Source organism: Cylas formicarius, unplaced genomic scaffold (genome assembly GCF_029955315.1).
Source record: "Cylas formicarius isolate icCylForm1 unplaced genomic scaffold, icCylForm1.1 PGA_scaffold_7__23_contigs__length_41026272, whole genome shotgun sequence".
Taxonomy (NCBI): domain Eukaryota; kingdom Metazoa; phylum Arthropoda; class Insecta; order Coleoptera; family Brentidae; genus Cylas; species Cylas formicarius.
Genome location: NW_026844352.1, coordinates 14448909 through 14471380, shown reverse-complemented (window position 1 = coordinate 14471380; position 22472 = coordinate 14448909). Strand labels below are relative to the sequence as shown.

Here is a 22472-nt window from a genome sequence, read left to right as displayed (position 1 = left end):
TAATAACGACATTTACTTTCACGAAGATTATACCAAAAAGCATTTAATTGAGGTTCTACAAAGCTTGAACCTACAAAAGGAATACGTCTGTGATAATTAGGCAAAAAATCTAGGGCATCCAGTTTTAAGGCTTCCACCTTACCACTGTATATTTAATCCCATGTTTTTCCCCGTCTTAACCCCAATGTTCTCAAACTTATAGAAACCGAAGTTTTTAACATTTCACAATATCGAAGCAAAAATTCGAAATTGAATTTAAAAAAATCGCGTATGCTTTCTATTTACTGGAAAAAATTTGCAAAAAATGATTGAAATTCACTCTGAATGGAAAACCCTCCATGGGCCAAATAAAATTGTGCTGTTTAACGATGCTTTCGTTTTCGAATAGTCGCGTTTATGACCCATTCTTATTTGTTGGACGGCGTTTCCCCAAATATAACCAAGTAAATACTCTGGGTTTTATAAATAATGCCGGACCTTTGATTAATATCCGCCCTTTATTCGCTGTATAATAATTCAATTACGAATTTCCCGCCTCGCACCCCGTACCCACGCGAAAGCGATAACTGACAGTTCATATCGCGGAGGAGCGGCAGCAACGCGAGAGTTTCTGCCGAGTCCTTCCATTAATATTGCGGTATTATCTGGAGTTGTGGAAGTTTCGGAAGTTGGCGGTGTCGAGGAAGGAAACCGTCGTACGTAGGAAGGAAGGTTGGGCGCGCGGGGAACTGAAACGGGTTATATATTGCCCCTATATCGAGCCACTGTTGAATTTCAAGTGGGATTTGCGCTGCCGTATGCCCGGTGACTTTGTAAGGTCGGGACGTGCTCGGTGGGTTAAAGGTCGCGATTTTCGAGACCGGGCGATGAAATGGGTGGATATCTAAAGAAAAAAACGTATAGCAACGTATAAAAGCTTTACAACGAAATATGAAATTTTAAATTGCCATGTGGAAACGATTAAATGAAACGTCAAAGCACTAGTGCAGAAACTAAGTTTAACATGGTCCTATAAAGTTCCGAAAGTATTAAAAATTGAGAATTATTGTTATTCTTGTTATTTTATACAGTGAAAGTAAAATATGAAACACAGTATTAGATTTCAAGAAGAATACTCCCACATGTGCATCATAATTTTCTTTTCTTAATAGTAAATAGAAAATATGCACCATTTTTTCAAATCCGTTTTCGAAATATGCGTCAAATTTCACGCATAATTCATATCTATCTTACTTTTTACGAGCAAAAGAATAAGAAACGATAATTTAATTTTGAAATGAATGGATAAGTAGTTATTACCAGTAAAGTTCTTAAATTTTTACAATTACATTCCTGTCTGTAAAGAAAATGAATAGGATGAATCTAAAGGCAACTCAGAGAATTCAAATTTTAATACCCAAATAAACCTATTACAAGATCGGATCTTGTAATAGGTAATATATCGACAATCGTGGCTTCTGAATATTCATCGCTAAGCCCAGGTCACTGCTTTCCACTTCTAATCTTCGCGAGATTTCTAAAAGTTCGTCTTAGTCTGGTTAACAAGACGTTGTCATCTGGGCAGCAAAGGCTAAACATTTTACTCCACCATGTGATTCCACTCTTTCATTGCTCTCATAATATATTATCCATAGGTGTTAAAAAAAATAATGGACCTCAGGATACATCCTGTCGGCGCCCTTTATTAAATATTTACAAACATATAGGTAAGACCTGAAATGCAACACATCCAATGCAATTTACACAGCTTAAGTTGAGTTAACACTTTCTATTCGATTTCTATGCTTATCCTTATTCCCTCCTAAATTACCAAGAATGACCTCTATCGGCCCATTAACATTAAGTTGCATGTCCCATAATATAAAAACCGATGAAATTAATACCAAACAATGATAAACCGTTGTGAAATGGACAATAGTCTACTGTGCTCCTAATATAATATTTCATTCATCGGTTTCTTTCCTTAACCTTTTGAAACTGCTTTATACATATATGTTATATGTAATAATTACGTCCACAAATTTGTCAGCTTATATTTTTACGCACATAGATTGCTTGTGGTCTAGGTGCAATATTAAATTGATTTAAGTACCGAGCACACATTTTGTTATTTTTGGTAGCGATATAGCTATTAAAGAAATAGAAGCCCTGGGAAAGCTAATACCGGAACTTATGAAGCAACCAAAAAATAAAAATTGCTAAAAGTTCATTCAATATGCGCATGCGCGAGATTTAAAATCTCGTTTTAACGGCATTCAACAATCAACATGGCCGCTGTGTCTGGAAATTGCTATTTAGATTGCGGCGCACCAATTTTTGACATGTTAGGGTTATTATATTATCTATGTTTGTAGCGATAGTAAAAGTTTGTATAGAAATGGTTAGAAAATAGCAATCTGTTCAATGACCTGTTAAAATATGGAACAATTTCATTTAAAAATAAGAGATGAAATTTTGAGAAACATGCCCTTCATACTCAATCATATTTTTTTGCCGTAAGCATAAATTATACAGGGTGGGTGAAAAGGAGATGACGCTAAGAAGTTGCGTTTTTTAAATAAAACATCTTTTTTTTTAAGTACAAATGTCCGATGGATGGAGAAAATCATACACAACATCCACAAAAAATAATTGTTTGCCAGGGATTTTCAATAAAAAAATTATGGCAGATAGACAGATTTGGTTTCAACTGGAGGGTGCTTTGCCCCATTTTGCTCGACAAGTGCGTGAATATTTAAATACTGTATTTCCCGGACAGTGGATGGGTAGAAACGGATCAATAGAATTTGCCAATGCAAGATTTCCATTGGATATTTTCCTCTGGTCAGGGGCGGTTGGTGCATATGCCCTGCCGTGTTGTAGAGCTCTCAAAAAATTAAGAACTTACAGAAAAATATCATAATTAAATAGTCTGACTAAAATATTTTCTTACCGTGATTTAAAAAGAAGAGTTCAATAAACAACCAAATATTCAACGCACGGGTAAATGTCAAGTCATTAACCAGGACATTATTTGGGAGCATTGATTTCGAATGAATGCGATTGCTCGCTGGACATTAATGGTGGATGTGGAATTCATTAAAATAACAGCAAATACCAAAACCATGTCTAAACAGTGCTATCACATTGAAACAAAAAAAGTTCTGCTATAATGAGCAGAAACATAGTCGTTGAAAGCTTGCCAGCCTGATTGCTGCCTAGAGGAATTGGCACAAATTAATCCAGACGCACATCATGTGATCACTGATCAAGTACTTTGACCTCCTAGTAACGAAGACGGACCTTCCATTTCACTGCCTCTACTAGATTGCTGAGCTACATACCTCACCCATTTGACTATTTTGTGTTTTTACTTTTTTTCTTTGTTGATTTGTGGTTAAGCAGTGACATACGAAATATATATACAGCATAACAAAGTTTTGACTTTTACTTACTCCTTCTGTGTGACCGATCAACTTGTCTAGATCCCATATTTTCTCCTGTTTTTTAATTGTTATTTCTTCAATGGTCGGATCGAACAGTAGCTAAACATTCTTTCATTTTGAATGTCGTGTTTTGTCTTTCTACAAATCCTTTCACTTTAGCCCATGCAAATTCTATAGAATTTAGTTCGCAGTAATATAGGCGTGTGATCAGCATAGTTACGCTATATTTCTCTGTTTTTATCTTCTTTTTCAAAATATCTTCAAATCTCTTGTCTTTTCCAATATGGTGTTCGAGGCTTCTCTACTCTATTCATCTTAATGATGAATGATGATAAGCTCGTGTTATCTGTGCATAACTATAATTGAATCAGCTGGAAGATATTTTAACATATCACCAACATGGTCTATAAAAACCTAAGAATTTATGTACCCGTGGTAATCTCCCACATGGTACGACTCACGAATAATTTTATTGCAACAAGGTTTACGTATGTCCGACACCTAAATGGAGAGGAACTGAACCAAATTTCTGAAATAGCCTAACGTATATACTTCTAACACAATTAAATTAGAATAAGAAATGTTCAGATTTTCACAGTTATTTATTGGTTTATGACAGCTGATTCGGCAAAACCGTGCCTTTATCTAAACAGGTAGTAATAGATTCTTAATTACAGTTATTGTAAGGTTATATATTTAAATTTATCAACGGAGATCTATTCCAATCCAATCATTGGTCATTAAGTAATAGATTTTATTAAATTTGTTAATATCCATAGCTTCCATCCATATCCTTTTTGATGCATTATGTAAAATATGGAAATTATCGTCAAACTTGCGAATGGTATAGTAAGAATCCGAACCTTTATTTTTATACGCTCTATTAAGTTCGTTTCTTCAATTTTTTGCCTGTTCGTCCGATATAAATTTGGACTGTAATTTGTAGAATCCGAATTTTTGAGTTTTTCGTCATTTAATTTAATTGTTTTTTAAACATTTTCCTATGGTGTTTTCAGTTTTAAAAGCAAACTTTAGATCAAATTTAGGTAGATAGATTTTTCCAAATTTTCTAGGGTGGTATATTAAGTAGTCCGTGGATAAAAGAATAAAAGGCAGTCTTTTTGTGCATCTGAGTGTGATTTGAGTTCCTATGTATTATTTGTCCCTGTTTGAGGGTTTATGGTAAAAGGAAAAATCTAATCTGTTCTGCAATTTAGTTGAAGTTTAAATAGTTATCTAGTTCCGTCTCTATGATAAATGTTATGCGGTTATGTATAGATTTAATATTATTCAAAAAGGACTGTAGTTGCCTTTCCGTTCCAATGAAACAAACAAAAACATCATCCACGTATACCTCTAAAGAAAATTTTTATTCATGTATGATATTTTCTAAATTGTCCGTGAAAAATTCTACAAGTCGTGGGCTAAGTGGGTTATTCATAATTAATGTTTAAATTCATTCATTAAATTCAAAATAATTTTGGTGTAAATAAACTATTAAACTATCTAATAAATCTTGTTTTATGATACTGTTAAAATGTGTCTGAGTAAGAATATTTTCTATTATATTATTATGATTTGGGCGTCAAAGGAAACTAGAATATTATTAGGAAGAATGTCTGTAACCTTGTTGACTATTTCGAAGGTATTTTTGATAACATATCTGGGTTTAAAGGCAATATGCGATTCTAAAATTTCTATTAATATTGTTGAAAGTTTAATTAATGGGTTGTTACAAAAGAAACTACAGGCCTAATTGTGTTTGTGAAATTCAATTAATGAATATAATTTTGGAGGTTGGGAATTCATAATTATTAGTTGCTATTTTTCTTTGTTATTAAAAAGTGATAAATCTGGAATTACAGTTTTGATTTTGTTTATTGATTTACTGTTAGTTGTAACTACACGTCGCAATATTATAATATTTTGTAATAATTATTTATAATATAATTGTGTACTATGCGTGCATACATATAATAATAATAATAATAATAATAATAATAATAATAATAGCAATAATAAACTGCTTTTTTTATTAGTCAAATAAAAAAAAAACATACACATATCCACAATATAATACAAACAGTTAGGACTGAATTAGGGCGCACTCTAGTCGAACGGGCTACTCTATTGAATCCCAAATCGTCGGATTATTGCACAATGTTTATTTTTTAAATTATATGAGAAAATTAAAATATAATGTTGTAAGATAGAGTTATAACGTAACTTAAGATTAATAAAAAAAAACAACTATATACACTGAGAGAAACTGGGAACTACAATACTATTCTTTCAAGAGAATCTGTATAGGAGAAAAAGAAAATTACATGTAAAACAAAACAAAGCATATTTATGGACATTGGCATTGCGCACTAAACAGGTAACTCTTTATATCGTTTTTTAAATATTTTTTCTTCAAGGGAAGTGAATTCGTTTGGTAAAATTTAATACCGTTATAAGTAAACGATCTCTGGAAGATGGCAGTCTGGTGACGTGGCACAGTGATTTTATTAATAAATCCGACATTCCGTGCCTGTACCGTCTCCCGAAAAACAAACCTATTACTTAAAGATGAAGGTAGCACAGGGTTTGTCAGGACCTTCATCGCAAAATTACCCAAATGAAGTGCTGTGTGATTCTCCATTTTCAACCAATTAAGATCTTTAAATGTGTGCGAGATATGGTCATTTCTTAGTCCTAAAATAAGGCGTGAACATGTATTTCGCACTTTTTGAATTCTATTTTTGTCTGATACATCAAGACAAGGGCCATAAATAAAATCACAGTAGTTGAAACTAGAAAGCACAAGAGATTCACAGAGCATTCTACTTAAAGGAGAACTAAGTACATGCCTACTGTTGTATATCATTTTTAACGAAAGATATGATTTTTGAATTAGGATTTTAATGTATTCCCTAAAGCGCAACTCCGAATCCAATATAATACTCAATTTTTTTGCAGAGGTGACCATTGTAAGCCTGATACCATCAAGACGAATATCCACATTATCATTTAGAAACTGCTTATTAATATTTGGACCGAAAGGCATTAAACTAGATTTAAGAGGATTAAGTTTACGGTTCTGATGAAAGTTGTTTAAATATATTCGGGTCCTCGTTTATTAAGCTGGATGCATTTTCGTAATCAGAGTGATTAAAGTGAAAATAAGGCTGCGTATCATCGGCATAGGCGTGGACTTTACAGTGCCGCAAGGCCCTCAGAATATCAGTTGTGTAAATAATAAAAAACAGAGGCTCGAGGATAGAGCCCTGCGGAACACCTGATAAAATCTGAACTCGCTCTGAAACCGCGCCGCTACACACAATTTTTTGAAATCTGTTAGAAAAGTAGGATGTTACCAGATCAATCGACTGTTGTGAAAGTCCATAATATTCAAGTTTTACTAATAGAAGTGCATGATTAACGGTATCAAAAGCTTTTGAAAAATCCAAGAGCATGAGTGCAGTATGCATTCTTTTATCAATAGCGGAAATTATATCGTCTGTTAAACCAACCAAAGCAACTGAAGTACTGAAATCTTGCCTAAACCCACATTGACACTCGGGTATGACATTATTAATAATTCAATAGTTAAATAGCTGCTTGTATAAAACTTTTTCAAAAATTTTAGAGAGAACCATTGATCTGGAAAATTTAACTCAATACAGCAGTAAATTATGTGCGTGAAATATTTATCGATAAAAGGTGTGCAATGTTTTTAACATTTTAATATTTATATTATCCTCGCCTGCGGTATCAGTGCGTATGTCTTGATTTATTTTGTGAATATCCGATATTTCTGCCATATATATGCTTAGTTTTTCATTGACACACTTTCCACAATAATAGCATGATTTTCGATGGTTTGAAAAATACCAAAGTTTGACAACAATTTTACGTGATAAGGGGGTTGACTGGGGATTTTGGCCTATCGCAGCAGGCGTCCATCTGAAAGTCAAATGGGACTCCCGTGTCACGCTCTCGACCGTCGACGAAGATTTACCGGAATGATGTTGAGCCCTCTCCGCGGGGAAGGAAGTCTTTGTGTTTATTGTATTCGGGCACTTATTCGGGGTTAAATGGTGATTTATATCGAGCATGACGAGGCGAGGATGTAAAACCATTTTATTATTTTTAAATTGTCATAACCAATAAGCGAGTGGAAATAATATTAAGTCACTCAGAATTTTTAATTGACTTAATATAACTTTGGTGTTGTTTTTGATAAATTAATATTATTAAGGGATTGCGGAATAAAATATTAAGTTTACGAGTTAGACATTCAACTGGAATGTAATAAAAAATAAAGGCAAATTTTACAACAAAAAAGGATGCCCAGTAATGTTGTTGTCCTTTTCCTGCACATTTATGTAAACGAGAGAATGTGGTGTTCCGGAAGGAATTTTTTTATTACATTATTGACCAATACATTCTTACTAATAATTAATATTTATTAACTATCGAAATTCAAAATATTTAAGGCTTCCAAACGTTTTAAGAAAATTATGTTATCATGTCAAACAATAATAAAATCAAATTGACAATTTTCATTATTACATGGATATACTTGATTTCAACTGGGTTTGTCACCCAATCTTTTATTAAAAGTTTATTGCGATATAATTTAGTCTGCCAATTTTTGGGGTTAAAGTAAGTACCAAATGTACAGGGTACTTTTGGTACAGTGGTACTTTTGTACTTTTGTGAAATTAAACATGCCGTCATCAAAATTATCATGGTCCTCATGGTCTTTGAGATACAGGGTGAAATCCAAGACTGTCGATTTTGGGACCACGACCGTATCTCATGAGTTATTGAAGAGTTTAGAAAACGTTCATATAGGATTGTTTCCGTAGAATCCATTTGCGTAATTTGTTTTTTACTGCTCCAGCAGTTTTTAAGTGATGAAGCAAACATATATTTAATTAATTTAACACCCTGTATATTAGTTTTTTACATTAATGGAAAATCATTTAATCTTATCAAAATATATATTAGTATAAATTTGTTTTGAAAATTAAGCTCAAAATTCATTTTTTTACATTACATTACATTCATAGCTGTAGCTGCTCTAAGACTGATTGTTTTACGAAGTAAAAGTAAGTAAAGTAACTTAATTTTTTTCCTACTCCCGTCTGTAAAATACCTAATTACACACCGATCTAGCTTGCGGGAAACGTCACTTTACCACGTCAGTTTCGTTTTCCACGAATCCGTGCCACTTCGTACATTTCCGGGATTTTACCGCACGGGTTTGGTAGCAATCGGATGTTTTCGGAGATATTTCCCACGCTTTGAATTTTGACGTTTGTCAATTCTGAGAGTCATGTCAGTGAATGTATTCGTGTTGTTTTGCGAAAATGTATCCAAAAACTGACGGTCGTAGAAAAAGTATAGTATGCAACACGTTCGGTAAACTTTTTAAGTCACTCGTTTATTAAACACCGCACTTGTTGCATAATATACTATTATCGTTGTCCTTATGTATACGTTAATAGTATATTATGCAACAATTGCGGTAAACGGCATTTGACTCACGAGCGCAGCGAGTGTTTAATAAACGAGTGACTTAAAAAGTTTACCGAACATGTTGCATACTATACTATTTCTAATTTTCTACGACCCTTAGTTTTTGGGTATATTTTCGTAAAACACCACGAATACATTCACTGACACGACCGTCAGAATTGACAAATGTCAAAATTCAAAGCTTGGGAAATATGACCGAAAAGATCGGATTGCTCCCAAACCAGTGCGGCAAAATCCCGGAAATGTGTGAAGTGGCTCGGATCCATGGGAAACGAAACCGACGTGGTAAAGTGATGCTTCCCGCACGCTTGATCGGTGTGTAATTAGGTATTTTACAGGCGGAAGTATAAAAACTTTTTAAGTCACTCACTTATTAAGCATTTCCTCCGTTGCGCTCCGCTCGTGCCAAATAAACTCGTGACTCAAATGTCGTTTACGACACTGGTTGCATAATATGCTATACAATTTTGCAAAACAACACTAATACGTTCACTGAGATAACCGTCAGAATTCAGAAACTTCAAAATTCAAGCCGTGCGGTAAAATCTCCGAAAACATCCTATTGCTTTCAAACTCGTGGAGTAATATCGCCAAAATATCCGAAGTAACTCGGATCCGGGGGAAACGAAACTGTCATGACAAGTGATATTTTCCGTATGCCAAGTTGGTGTATAATTAGGTATTTTACAGAAGGGAGTAGGAAAGTGTATTTTATTGAGAAGAAGAGTTCATAAATATAACTTTCTATTTTAGTATTTGCTATTTAGGCTTAATTTTTACCAGTATATAGGTAGTCTATGCAGAATTTATCTAGATTTATCTATATAATTATCAAATGTGCTGATGTATGTAACGTGGTCAATAAACATTGATTATTGTGTATATCGAATGATCCGATGTTTTATTGCCGTCGGCAGGTTGTTTCGAAAATTACGTCCAAAAGGCAAGGTGATATACTTTGAGACATACCATACATTTATAAAACTCTCCATTTAAGTGGTATAGCGGGTTAATAAGGGTAACGAAAACATTTCGCGAACAATTAATAAACCAAAAAATGACAGTTAGGGGAAATTATATAGAAGAAATTTCCAAGTGGTCATTGTTTAATTTACAAAGTAGCCTTATTGACGAGAAAATTTAACGCAAATAGGCGCAGAGAGATTGGGCTTTCTTTTTGCCGTTTAGCGGACACCCCCGTATACACGATATATATATGCAGATTAGACGACTCCCAAATGACACTTGGCGCCTTAATTATAGCGCAATAAATAACTTAGCGGGCTAATACAGCTGCAGTATTCGCCGGGATGATCCCGAAACCGGGGCTTATCCCCCTAATCCTGGAATCCCGTCTTCCTGGCCTCATTATGCAGCGCAGCGGGACACTCCCCGATATTGTTTTCTTGATTACCTGCGCGGGAGGTGCATGACGCGACTTGTGTCCCATACTACGCTATAGGCGACTGCGCAAAAGTTTTTATTAATTAAACTTCATTTAAAACTGTACACCGTTTTGTATATACCGGGTGTTGCAGTAAGGGCAGCAAAGGTACAGCGTTGGGGAAACGGATGTCTCTACAAATTTGGATAGAAAAGTAAATCGGAAAAGAGGCACTACTATAAATTATTTTTGAGGTTCTCCAATGGTCTCCAAAGGGCGTAATTTAATTTTAAAACACGTACAAAATTTTCTCATATTAATAATACTTACAATGAACAGAATGAACACTGTTTTAAAGTTGAGACAAATTCAGATCTTTTTGCTATATGCTTATTAATGTATCTCGAAACGGAAAGTGGTGGAAGGTGCTCCAATATTTCCGAAAATAAATGTCGATAACTCCAGAATGGCGAGAGATTATTGAGGTAGAGTACGCTGATACCAGATGGCGTTTTCTGACATAAAAAAAAGGTTTTCTGAAAAAAATATCAAATGCAATGACATGATTTTTTTTACGTCATTAGATAGTCAGGCAAGAGACCCATTGACAACCGCTATCTTTATTCTAAGGTAAAGGAATGTTTACAAATTAATAACTCTATCCGAATATTATGGAAACTAAACATTGATAACGATAAAACACAACAAAATTGATAGAAAGAAGGAATTTATCCTGCGTCGTGTATTTAATACGGCTGTAGTAATTTCAGCCCTTGGAAGGTTTGCTATAGCCATATTTTTAGGGGCATCGGGGCGAGTTTGATAAATAATATCTGTTATTCTTCCCTAAAGGTAAAAGTCCAGGACAGTAAGTTCTTCTCTTTTGTAAAGTAAATGTGTATATCTTCAAAAGAGTGTAAAACATCCCAGTTAATTGCTCTGAGACATAACATGTAATTATTGAATGCCGAAAAATCCCGAAATGTCCGAAAAAGGCTTGGATTGCGGTCTTTCTGCAGTTTGAGATTACAAGAAACAATAAAGTGACCTGAAATATCACTGATGTCATTAAGGTCAATATTAGATTGATATTAGATTAGAGATGACGAGTACATCAAGAAGCGAACTAGAGTTAGCAGTAACTCGAGTGGGCTCTGATGTATGCCGAACTTGGTGAGAGTATTTGGAAATCGAAAATAAGTGGGCGTATTAGTTTTCAACAGGTCAAGATTGAAATCTCCGCCAAACAAAAAAAATATTAAATTGAGGAATAAGGGTGGTAAGGGCGTCATCCAGAGAATCAAGACATTCGAGTAAAGTAAAAGTTTGAGCCCTATAAACTGTTCCTAGACACATCGTTTTGCCTTCGACTGTAATGTATAATCCTATTTGTTCTAATCTATTATTATTACGATTTTCGGCTTTAATTTTAAAATGACTGCAACAACCGAAAGACCCACAAAATGAAGTCCAGAATCCAAAATGAATTGAGAAAAAAGTTAGAACAAAGCGATCTTGCGTGACATGCGTATATTAAACAACTAAATAAACAAAATGATGACGTTGGGAAAATTCAACCAACATTCGGCACGTACAACCATAGTAACACAATTCAAAGGTTAGTTAAATTTACGATTTTCACACAGAAAAGTTCCGCACTCCCACACTTTTGTTCAGTTCAGTCGATTACAGAATTTTAAAACTAGAAAAACTCCATCCATGATTTACTACGTCGCTTACAATTTGCCCAATGCTTTTTATCTAATTTACTAAATTAGATTGTAACGTTTGATTTTAATAATATATATAAATATATATAAATAAAAGTTAGAGAGAGCCTAAATCTTCTTTGAGATTTTAACTGGTTACGGCGAGTGGTAGCGCTCTCAAATTAATAAGAAAAAAATCAGAATAAAAAATAAACTTTAAACTCCCTATTTATCTCCGAAACCAGTATATTTTATTCATATTAATCTCTAGTTTAGAGATTCATTCATTGATTAAACATGAGATTTTACATCTAGCATATGCATCTGTTGAATGGACCTTCTCAAATTTGATTTCATAGTTGCTTCATAAGTTCCTGCATTATGGACCTAGATAGGGCCTCTAGATCTTAGGTAGTTATATGGATAAGTAAACTTTGTGAAATTAGATTATTTTTGTTCCTTATTGTAAATTGAACATTAAAGAATAGGATTTTTGTCGTTTTGAAGCCTGTTTGTTTAGATGGGATCTTAATGAAATTTGGGAAGTATAACAGTTACTCCGGTGAGAACTAGACAGCTTTTTCGGTTCATTTGAAAAGTTTATTTGCACATTGCACACCCGGTATAAATAATAACAGTTCAATGCAATTGCTTTAATGAAAGCAACGCCCTATCATCAATGAAAACAAGCCATTTATACGCAATCATCGCCCTGTCGGAGGGGAAGTTTGGATCTTACGAGGTGTCGGAGTCCAGACGTCGTCACATTTGGCGTCGGACTGCGAAAGAGTACAGAGTCGCGGGGGCGGTATACAAGGGTGAAAAAAAATTTCGGCGAAAAAAAAATTGTTAATTTGTAATTTTTGTAATTTATAAAAGTGAGTGAGGAAAAATGTTAAGTGAATAAGGTGGCAGCCATGTGGAGGCTGCCGTCAGGTTGCCTGCCTGAAGATTTGTTAGTTGCGAGGAGATTAGCGACAGTGCGGCAACATTCTGTCCATAAATTTTCTTCGGCAAATATGATTTACAGCGGTATGGAAATTATAGTCTATCACGTTAACAACTTTGGATGGTTTTTATTCTTATTTTTCTTTTCTAATAACTAAGAGAATAACGATCGTTTCTATTGCAATCAAAATAAATCAAATGCAAAGAAAAATTATACGATGCTGATCTACAAATGATTGGGATATTTCCGATAGTTTAGGTTAGGTTGTTTAATCGACGTTTTCCATATAAGAGTTTAACGAGAGCCTTTCATTTGACAATTGATAGATACGTTTTTATTATCTTTTATTTTATTAAGTACGTAAACTCATGTAATATTATTATTATTTAGTTATTGCTTCTTTTTATTCTCAATTTACTTCTATATATATAGCAAAAATTGAAATTGAATTAAAATATTCTTAAAACGATATTATAGCCTATAGTAAATGGATCGTCCTAGAAATTTGAAACAAAAATTTATTAAGAAAATCCTACTAGTTCAAAGCTGTGGTAAATTTAAATCTTTTTTTTTGTTTAATGCTGTTTACTCGGTTGTTTACGCGGGTTACGAATATTTTCTTAAAGTAGTATCCATATCTCCAAAAAAAAGATTTAATAAATATTTTTAAAATAAATCATTTACCATTTTATATTTTTATCTTCAAAAATTATTTAACTCAAAATACCTGAATTTTTACTGAATATTTAGCAAATTTTATTTCAAATAATTTATAGAGGTATTTTACATCCACATAGTTTGGATCTTGTGTCCAACATGTAATCTCGTCGTCTAATGTTTTATTCGTGCGTTTCGTGTCTCATATATTTTAAATAGAAAAACAATGTGAGTTTAATTTGCCTTCCAGATAACCAACATGAGTAGCCCATCTGAGATTTTAGTTAATAAATTAGGAAAGAAATTTTGTTGCACAAACGTTTTAATCAGTTTTTATTAGAATGCTGGAATTCATTATTCCATTTTTGGCGGAATTCCAATTCCACGGTATTCGTTGTGATGCCACTGGCTATACACCAATGTAGCTGATTCTCCCTTTGTCTTAATGTTTTGTTTATATTTTCCCTGTATCAGTACATTTCACTCGTCAGCGAATGACACTGGAAGATCTACGACTGCTAGAGATCTCGAAAATCTATCCACATACAGTGACAACCGTTTCTCAATACTTTTTTCCTAACCAAAGATATGATTACAAGCACCTAACGCTCAAAAGAAGTGGGATTTTGTTAGAATGTTCAACTTTACGGGTTGTTGTTAATATTTTGTTATCGCGAATTTACCAAATAAAACTCTAATTTATTATTTGTGATGCCAAATAATATTTAAAATTCAAATAAAATGTTGTTTGTGTTGTGTTTGTGTTTAATAGTTTTTTCTGCATTGTCTTCGAAGTGCACCAAGTTACCCCCTAGCTGAAGTTTTGACAGGCTTAGTATTAATATCACTTATTTTTCGATTAAAAATTACTTTTAATCATTGACTTGGACACTAATCAATTGTATTAACTATTTAAGTAGCAAAATGTGGAAAATAAATGAATAAAATATCTTGTTCGTTTGTAATTATCAAGATTGCCATTTCATCAAATTTTGTTTTTATCTGACCATACCATTATCACATACATATATTATACATACATATCATTCATGTCGTTATTTGTTGCTTACCGCACTCTCCTGATTGATTACCGTTTTAATTACATAGTTATTCAGTGCCTAGTCGAAATCAACGCTTTAGGAACAATTTTTAGGAAATGCTCTTTTTAAAGACTCTAAGTTTATTAAAATCTGTTAACTTTTTTTCGCGATATGGACATTGCTATATAGAATTAGTAATATAAAGTAAGAAAGAATACATCCCATTAAAAACATAATATGACTTAAACTACATGTCTCCATCGTTATTACTTTAATATTCTTGACAAAATGACAAAGGCATGATGAATATTCATTTTACATCACTAGATCATTTTTGTTAATAATTTTCGATCCAGTTAAAGACATACCTGTTTATTTTGAATTAACTAGCCATACACTTTACCATTTAAATTAATATATTTGTATTGTTTTTTATTTATAATAATTAGAATAAATTAATTGTTTATATTATCCATTTTAAAAATATACTATTAATAAGCACAAGAAACAAATAAACTTGGCAGGGAAAAAAAACTTAAAAAATTAATTTATTACCTACTTATTTTGTTTCTCAAATCAAAAAATAATTTTTATTAGATAATGCGACATTTTATGTGACACAAAGAAACAAATTATTCTGAAAATGTCAACTATAATAATAAACGCTGTTAGGTTGAACGTAACAGTGCTAATTCTAATTCTAACATTTTTGAAGTCCGTATTGAATTTTGTCTTTCCGGCTTTGATAGTTTTTTAGATATTTAAGCGTTCTGTTATAATTTACTAAAACTATTTGTAGCATATATTAGCAAGCTTGGTAACATCATACTTATTAATTTTTATACTAAACTGAAGTTCGGTTTGAAGTTACGGTATATATTTTTGTACATTTCGTTAAAATTCTGTATAATGAGTCTGCATATGTCTCATTCAACCATAAAATCTTGAAATTCGCAAAAATCATTCTTCTATAATATGTTTTAAAATGATTTTAATTAATAACATTTTTCCAATTTCAAAAAAAAGTACTATTTAAATAATATATCAAACATATAAACATATTAGTTCATTCAAACTGTTACTTGATCATATATTTTTTAAACAAATGTCAAACAGGAAGGGTGCTAGGAAAGTCCTGAAAGGCCACCAAAAATAATACAGCTTTCAATTTTTTGGGAAAATCTTTAAGGAAAAGTCGAAACTTCTGACAAAGGTCAAAATTTCTAAGAAAAAAATCTGAATTTCTAAGAAATATGCCAGAATTTCTGACATTGCGAATCGAAAGATAAAATATAGATAATTCTTAAAGAATGGCCAATCTCTAAACTGGAGGTACTAGATACCAACATATTATGAAATCCTAACATTAATTTTATACTTTTTTCATTACAATTACCAAAATTTTTATTGTTAAGTATGATTTTTTTATTGTTCCCTGTACCTCTTCATCTTTTAAGTATTTGTAAAAAAAAAAACAGAAAAATACTTTGAAATTTTTAAATGTACATAAGTCAAAAACGAGTGAAAATTCTTTCAGATTAACATCTTTTAACCGGTCCTCGACATACAAAAAAATACTATTTGATTTATCTTAATAATATGGTGAAACTAGCCCCCTTTACGAGCAACGGGCATATAAACTGCCAATTTTTATTATTACGCTATTAAGAACTTTACAAATATTTAATATAATATTTATATTTATATAATATAAGTATTTTCGAAATCAGCGAGATTTGTATGTATATTTTGGTATCTAGTACCTTCAGTTTACAAACGCAGAATGATTACGTTTCATTTATTAGATACTTATGTTATGTCGGAAACTCCGACTTATTTTTCAGAAATTGTGATGTTTTTCAGAAATTTTGACATATTTCTCAGAAATTTCTACTTGTTTTTCAGAAAATCAAACATTCTTTTATGCTGATAATACTCAGGTACTGTATTCGTTTTTTTCCAGTACTTGGTATACGACGCAAAAATTAATTAATAAAGATCTAATGAAATAACAATTTGAACATAGTTTGAACCTTAGATTTTAGGGTCTTATCTCTGCACCACTGCACAGGACGTCCCTCTTTTAAAGAAGCTACAATATTTCAAAACTTTAAAAGTCTTATCAGTGATACTCTTTAAACATACTTTTTTTGATTTTTTTTCTTTACATTATCTACAATATTATTTTACTATAATTGTGTGTTACTCAAGCGAATTAATAGTTATGTATCATTTTATCGGGGCTGAACATTGAACAATTTTTAATTGCTTTCATCTCCTTTTCTGCAATTTATCTATAGAGTAGAATAAATGTATTATTATTAAGAATATTTAAGGTCTAATTCTAATATGTAACAACGGTAGTGATCTGAATATTTTAAAATATCTGTTTATCATGCACAGAAAAAAACAAATTCTTAATGGTAGATTAAGAAGATCTTGAATATTTTCTATTAGATTTAAAAATGTACTACTTTCTGTTTTAAACGACCTAATATTCAAAAGAAAACGATAAAACGTAAAATACTTGCGATTTGAAAATATGGTTGTGCCATATTCTCGATGTTAGAAAATATAAGTCTATAAAATAATTGTCTCAAAATTATGATATCCTTGATGTAATAATTCCTCAATATGAAAAATGCTTAAAAAATATTCTTTCCATTATGGTATATAATTGTACAGTAATGTTTGGTTTGAGTTTTATCATGACTGCACGAAATCTGACGAAGCGTAACGATTGGTCATACTAACTTTCAGTGCAGTTTCAGTTTTTCCGATGTAAGATATAAGGGTTGTGTAACAATAAATATAGAAGACTCATTGAAACGTTTAGGACTTCCAGAGTCGCCCATTATAAAAGTATTGAAAATATGTATTTAGAACACTATTATTACCTTATTTACTACACATTACAAATACATCTAAATGTAGCTATCTGTTTAAGACTGTTCGGGGCCACATTCAAACTTTGAGAAATTTTGCTTGTGCAGACTATAAACCGCGGAGCTGATCAATAATAATGAAAATTATTTGTATGCAATATCTATGGGTATTTGGTATTTGGATCCTTCTATTTTTGCAACACCAAATACAACCAAAAAATATCATGACAGAGTTGAAGTAGTTTTGTTTATACTTTTAATGTATTTAAGGCTAGGAAAGAATATGTACCATAATTTTGTTTAGCAGCAATTATGCAAGCATGCGATCTTGCATAATTGCTTAAGCTGAACGAATTTTTAAGAACTTTGTATTATTTTATTATTTTTTAGATTAAAAGAAAATTAAGTAACTATTACATGTTACATCTGCATTCTGGATCATAAAAATAGAAATACTAGTTTTGGATAGATAAAATTAATGAAAAATAATGTAAATATCTGCTTCGGCTTACCTTCTTAATAAAATGTATCACTATCACTGGTTATAATTAGTAATGTATCTCTGAAAAAACCATTTTTTAAAAGAATTTCGTAACTACCTTTATTTTGTAAAAATTTATCAAAAATCGTGAGCCAATAAATAACTTGTTTTAACTGAGAAGCTGTATTTTTCAGCTTTAAAAATTTTAAAATTTACTTAAAAAATATCTCGCATTTTTATGGTAATATTACCACCCTCTCAATATATAACTTGGGTTGAACTGAACTACTGCTTGATTTAAAGCAAATATACGAACATTATTAAGCATATGTCTAACTAATTTAAAACTAGCAATATAGCGTAAATAGCGTAACTTTATATGTAAAGAAACGAAAAACGAATTATCTACATTTTTGTTTAAAACATTTGAAATATTCGAACGGAGCATTTCATTTTGTTAAAATAAACTTAAGATATTGATAATTTGCCATTTTTCTTTTAAGGCGCCATAGTCTTGAGTATATAGTATATAATATATACTCAAATCATCTATAAATTTTTTATTGTGATAGGTATTTACTGTTTGTGTTCCTTGCTTTGTGATTTTATTTGATATTTCTTTGCTCTCTATATTCTTACTTTTTTAACATTATTATTATTGTTATTATTATTTCAATATAATTTAAGTAAGATTTTTTTTAAATTATTTTCGTCCTTGCCATTGTATTCCGGCACACTTATTTGTTAAATGTTCCTCCTAATCGTCGTCATCTACGGCATCTCTCCGGTTTTAGCTTCCGCAACGGGCACCTCAACGGACCCCTACCATCTTCTGAACGCAGCGACGCAGCGATTGGTCGCCCAAGGCAGCGGCCAGATCCAACTGTGGCAATTTTTGCTTGAACTGCTCGGCGATTCGTCGAACGCCGGTTGTATAGCGTGGGAAGGTGCCAACGGAGAATTCAAGTTAACGGACCCCGACGAGGTGGCCCGACGGTGGGGCGAGAGGAAATCCAAACCGAACATGAATTATGACAAGCTGAGCCGGGCCTTGAGGTAACTATAGTCGATACGATTTGTGATGGCATAGTCGACAATAATACGACACTTATATTTCAACAGATGTTCAACCCTATAAGTCTATCGGATCAGTCCAAGACAGGCGTCACTAACAATAACGATTATATTACTTGGGAGTAAGAGAGACAGGATCAGTTGTACTGGGCATTTATTATTTCAACCAGTACGCCGATACTCAGAGATGGATTCATGTATTTTCTATGTAATAATAGATCAAGGAGATCAATAGATCATGAAAAAATTATGATAAATTGTTTAATAAACTATTCTCTGAAAACTCTATTCATGAAATAAACATTAAAGCAATACCAGAAAAATTGGTGCTGCTTCTAACAGAAAATGATCCTTCGTTTACATTGATAACAAGTGGTGGTACCGTTATATCAAGTGTATTAGTAGAAGTGGTATTCTTTTATTATATTTTCTGTATGTGTTATATAACTGATCAAATTTTCTTTGGTAACTGTCTGGAGAGCTGCCTTAACAGTATTACTGCAGTACCATCTTGTCTTGCCTCACTTACAATATTTTTATGAACAAATATTTTGCACTGAGCTCACACCAATTCTATGGCATTAAATATACAATGGTAGTAGACCATTTTAAATATTGATGTAATGTCTGTACCGTGCGGCAAGTTTTTGTTTGTAATTTCTGACAATTTTTAACAACTCACATTTTAGAACATTTTCAATTGATAATTTCTTCTATTCTTGTCGATACTTTGTAGTGGAAACTACTCTAATTATACCTAATTTTATCAAAATCCTTCCAGATTTTGGCGAAACGTCTGCAGGATTCCAGTCGGAGTTCAACAAGCGAACTATTATATATATATATATATATATATATATATATATATATATATATATATATATATATATATATGTATATATATATATATATATATATATATATATATATATATATATATAAACCCTGTATATATATATATATATATATATATATATATATATATATATATATATATATATATATATATATATATATATATATATATATATATATATATACAGGGTTTTTCACTTAAAACTCCGCACGCCAATAAGTCCAAAACGAAAAGAAATGTTTAATTTATGTAAAAAGTAGTCAAAGTGTGGGGTCAAGTAGATATTTCCTAAAGTTTAAAAAATTCGACGCCTGCAAAGAGCTGGGCGTCGCGACACGTCGAAAAATTATTCGATTGCAGAGACTTTGGAAATACGCGCATACAAAAGTACATATTATTTAAAAACTTTTTTGTTATTTACTCAAACGTATTTACTTTACCCGTTTCTAAGTTATACCGATTTAAAGTAAACATTTCTTGATTAATAAAAAATGTGATTAACGCTTATTTTTACAAGTATGCCATGAATGTTAGTTACTATGGCAACCATTGTTATCGCAGTTGTTTTAAGTGCAATTACAAACGTAAGTTGTTATTGCTGTATCAAAAAATTGTCACATTTTGTCACAAGAAATATCCAAATTTGTTCGGTTAAAAAAAAACTAAGAATTATTATGTGAAAATGGTGCAATTTAGCAATAAGGAAAAAGTAGACATGTTACTGGTGTTTGGAGAATGCAGATACAATTGTAGAGAAGCAAAAAGAGTTTACGCACGGCGTTATCCGCATAGAAGAGTCCCCGATGCAAAAACCTTTTCAAGTTTATGTAAAAACTTAAGAGAATATGGCAGCTTCATAAAACCTAAAAGAGATAGGAACAGGACGGCTACAAATGATGAAAATACTGCTGCTGTAATTCAGCAGGTTGATAATAACCCCAAGATATCCCTATCAGAGATAAAAGAAAATACCGGTGTTACCATAAGTTCTTCGTAGAGAATTCTACATAGAAACTTTTTTCACCCGTACAAAAGTAAACTAGTTCATAAACTAGAACCAGGCGATTATGCTAGAAGAATGTATTTCTTAGCGACATTGTCCGATTTGTATAGCCAAGATGCAAATTTTCTCTCGAAAATTTTATGGAGCGACGAAAGTCGATTTCAAAATAATGGAATCGTTAATAGACACAACTGTCGTTTTTGGTCCGAAAACCATCCTCGTTGGATTACAGAAAGAGGTAACCAACGAATTTTTAGTATCAATATGTATGTGCGGCACATTAAAGTGCCTCTTGACACTAGAATGAATATGTGGCTACAGCAGGAAGGAGTGCCTGCACATAATGCCCAAATAGTAACGAGGTATTTGAACCGAGAATATCCCAATAGATGGTTTGGTACTAATGGACCGGTAAGGTGGCCGGCGAGGTCCCCGGACATTACACCACCAGATTATTTTCTTTGGGGCTACCTAAAAAACGTTATCTATGAAGAACCTATCGAAGATGTGGCCGATCTCATTAACAAAATTAGTGCAGCGTGTGCCGCTATCACAAGAAGGACTCTCCTACAAGTGACCCAAGCTCATCTGTTAAAAGTTTTTGATAGTTGTGTTCGAGCAGATGGACTTAATTTTGAACAAAATTTTTGAAATGTCTTATTAGGTAGTTAATTGCAATAATAATTTTGGTTTTTAACTTGTAGGTATTTTACTGTTTCTTCATTTATTTATCATGTTATCAGAACTAAATCGATAAAAAATAATAAATAAAATCATACTAAAATAGTTGAAATCTATTGTTTGTAATTGCACTTAAAACAACTGCGATAACAATGGTTGCTATAGTAACTAACATTCATGGCATACTTGTAAAAATAAGCGTTAATCACATTTTTTATTAATCAAGAAATGTTTACTTTAAATCGGTATAACTTAGAAACGGGTAAAGTAAATAAGTTTGAGTAAATAACAAAAAAGTTTTTAAATAATATGTACTTTTGTATGCGCGTATTTCCAAAGTCTCTGCAATCGAAAATCGACGCCCAGCTCTTTGTAGGCGTCGAATTTTTTAAACTTTAGGAAATATCTACTTGACTCCACACTTTGACTACTTTTTACATAAATTAAATATTTCTTTTCGTTTTGGACTTATTGGTGTGCGGAGTTTTAAGTAAAAAAACCCTGTATATATATATATATAGTATATATATATATATATATATATATATATATATATATATATATATATATATATATATATATAATATGATTGAACTTGTCAAGAACATCTCCAAATATATATAAAACTCTATGGTTGTGTTGTTATATTAACTGTAATATTTCAGATTTGAAAAAAATAATAATAATTTTGTTTGGCCATGACCGCTTACTTTAGAACCCAAATCACGCAGTCCTGTCATATTCATAAATTCTTGGATTTCTGTCAGAATACTGCGGCCTATGTTTTTTATAATTTGTG

At 32.0% G+C, this 22472-nt stretch overlaps 1 protein-coding gene across 1 annotated transcript in view; it reads left to right on the top strand.

Moving 5' to 3' along the window:
- Positions 1–22472, top strand: part of LOC132704507 (uncharacterized) — a 46366-nt gene that overhangs the window by 20235 nt on the left and 3659 nt on the right. The window contains exon 4 of the mRNA XM_060674528.1: positions 18870–19115. Within this exon, the coding sequence (XP_060530511.1) occupies positions 18870–19115 (246 nt within the window). The remainder of the gene's footprint in view (positions 1–18869; positions 19116–22472) is intronic.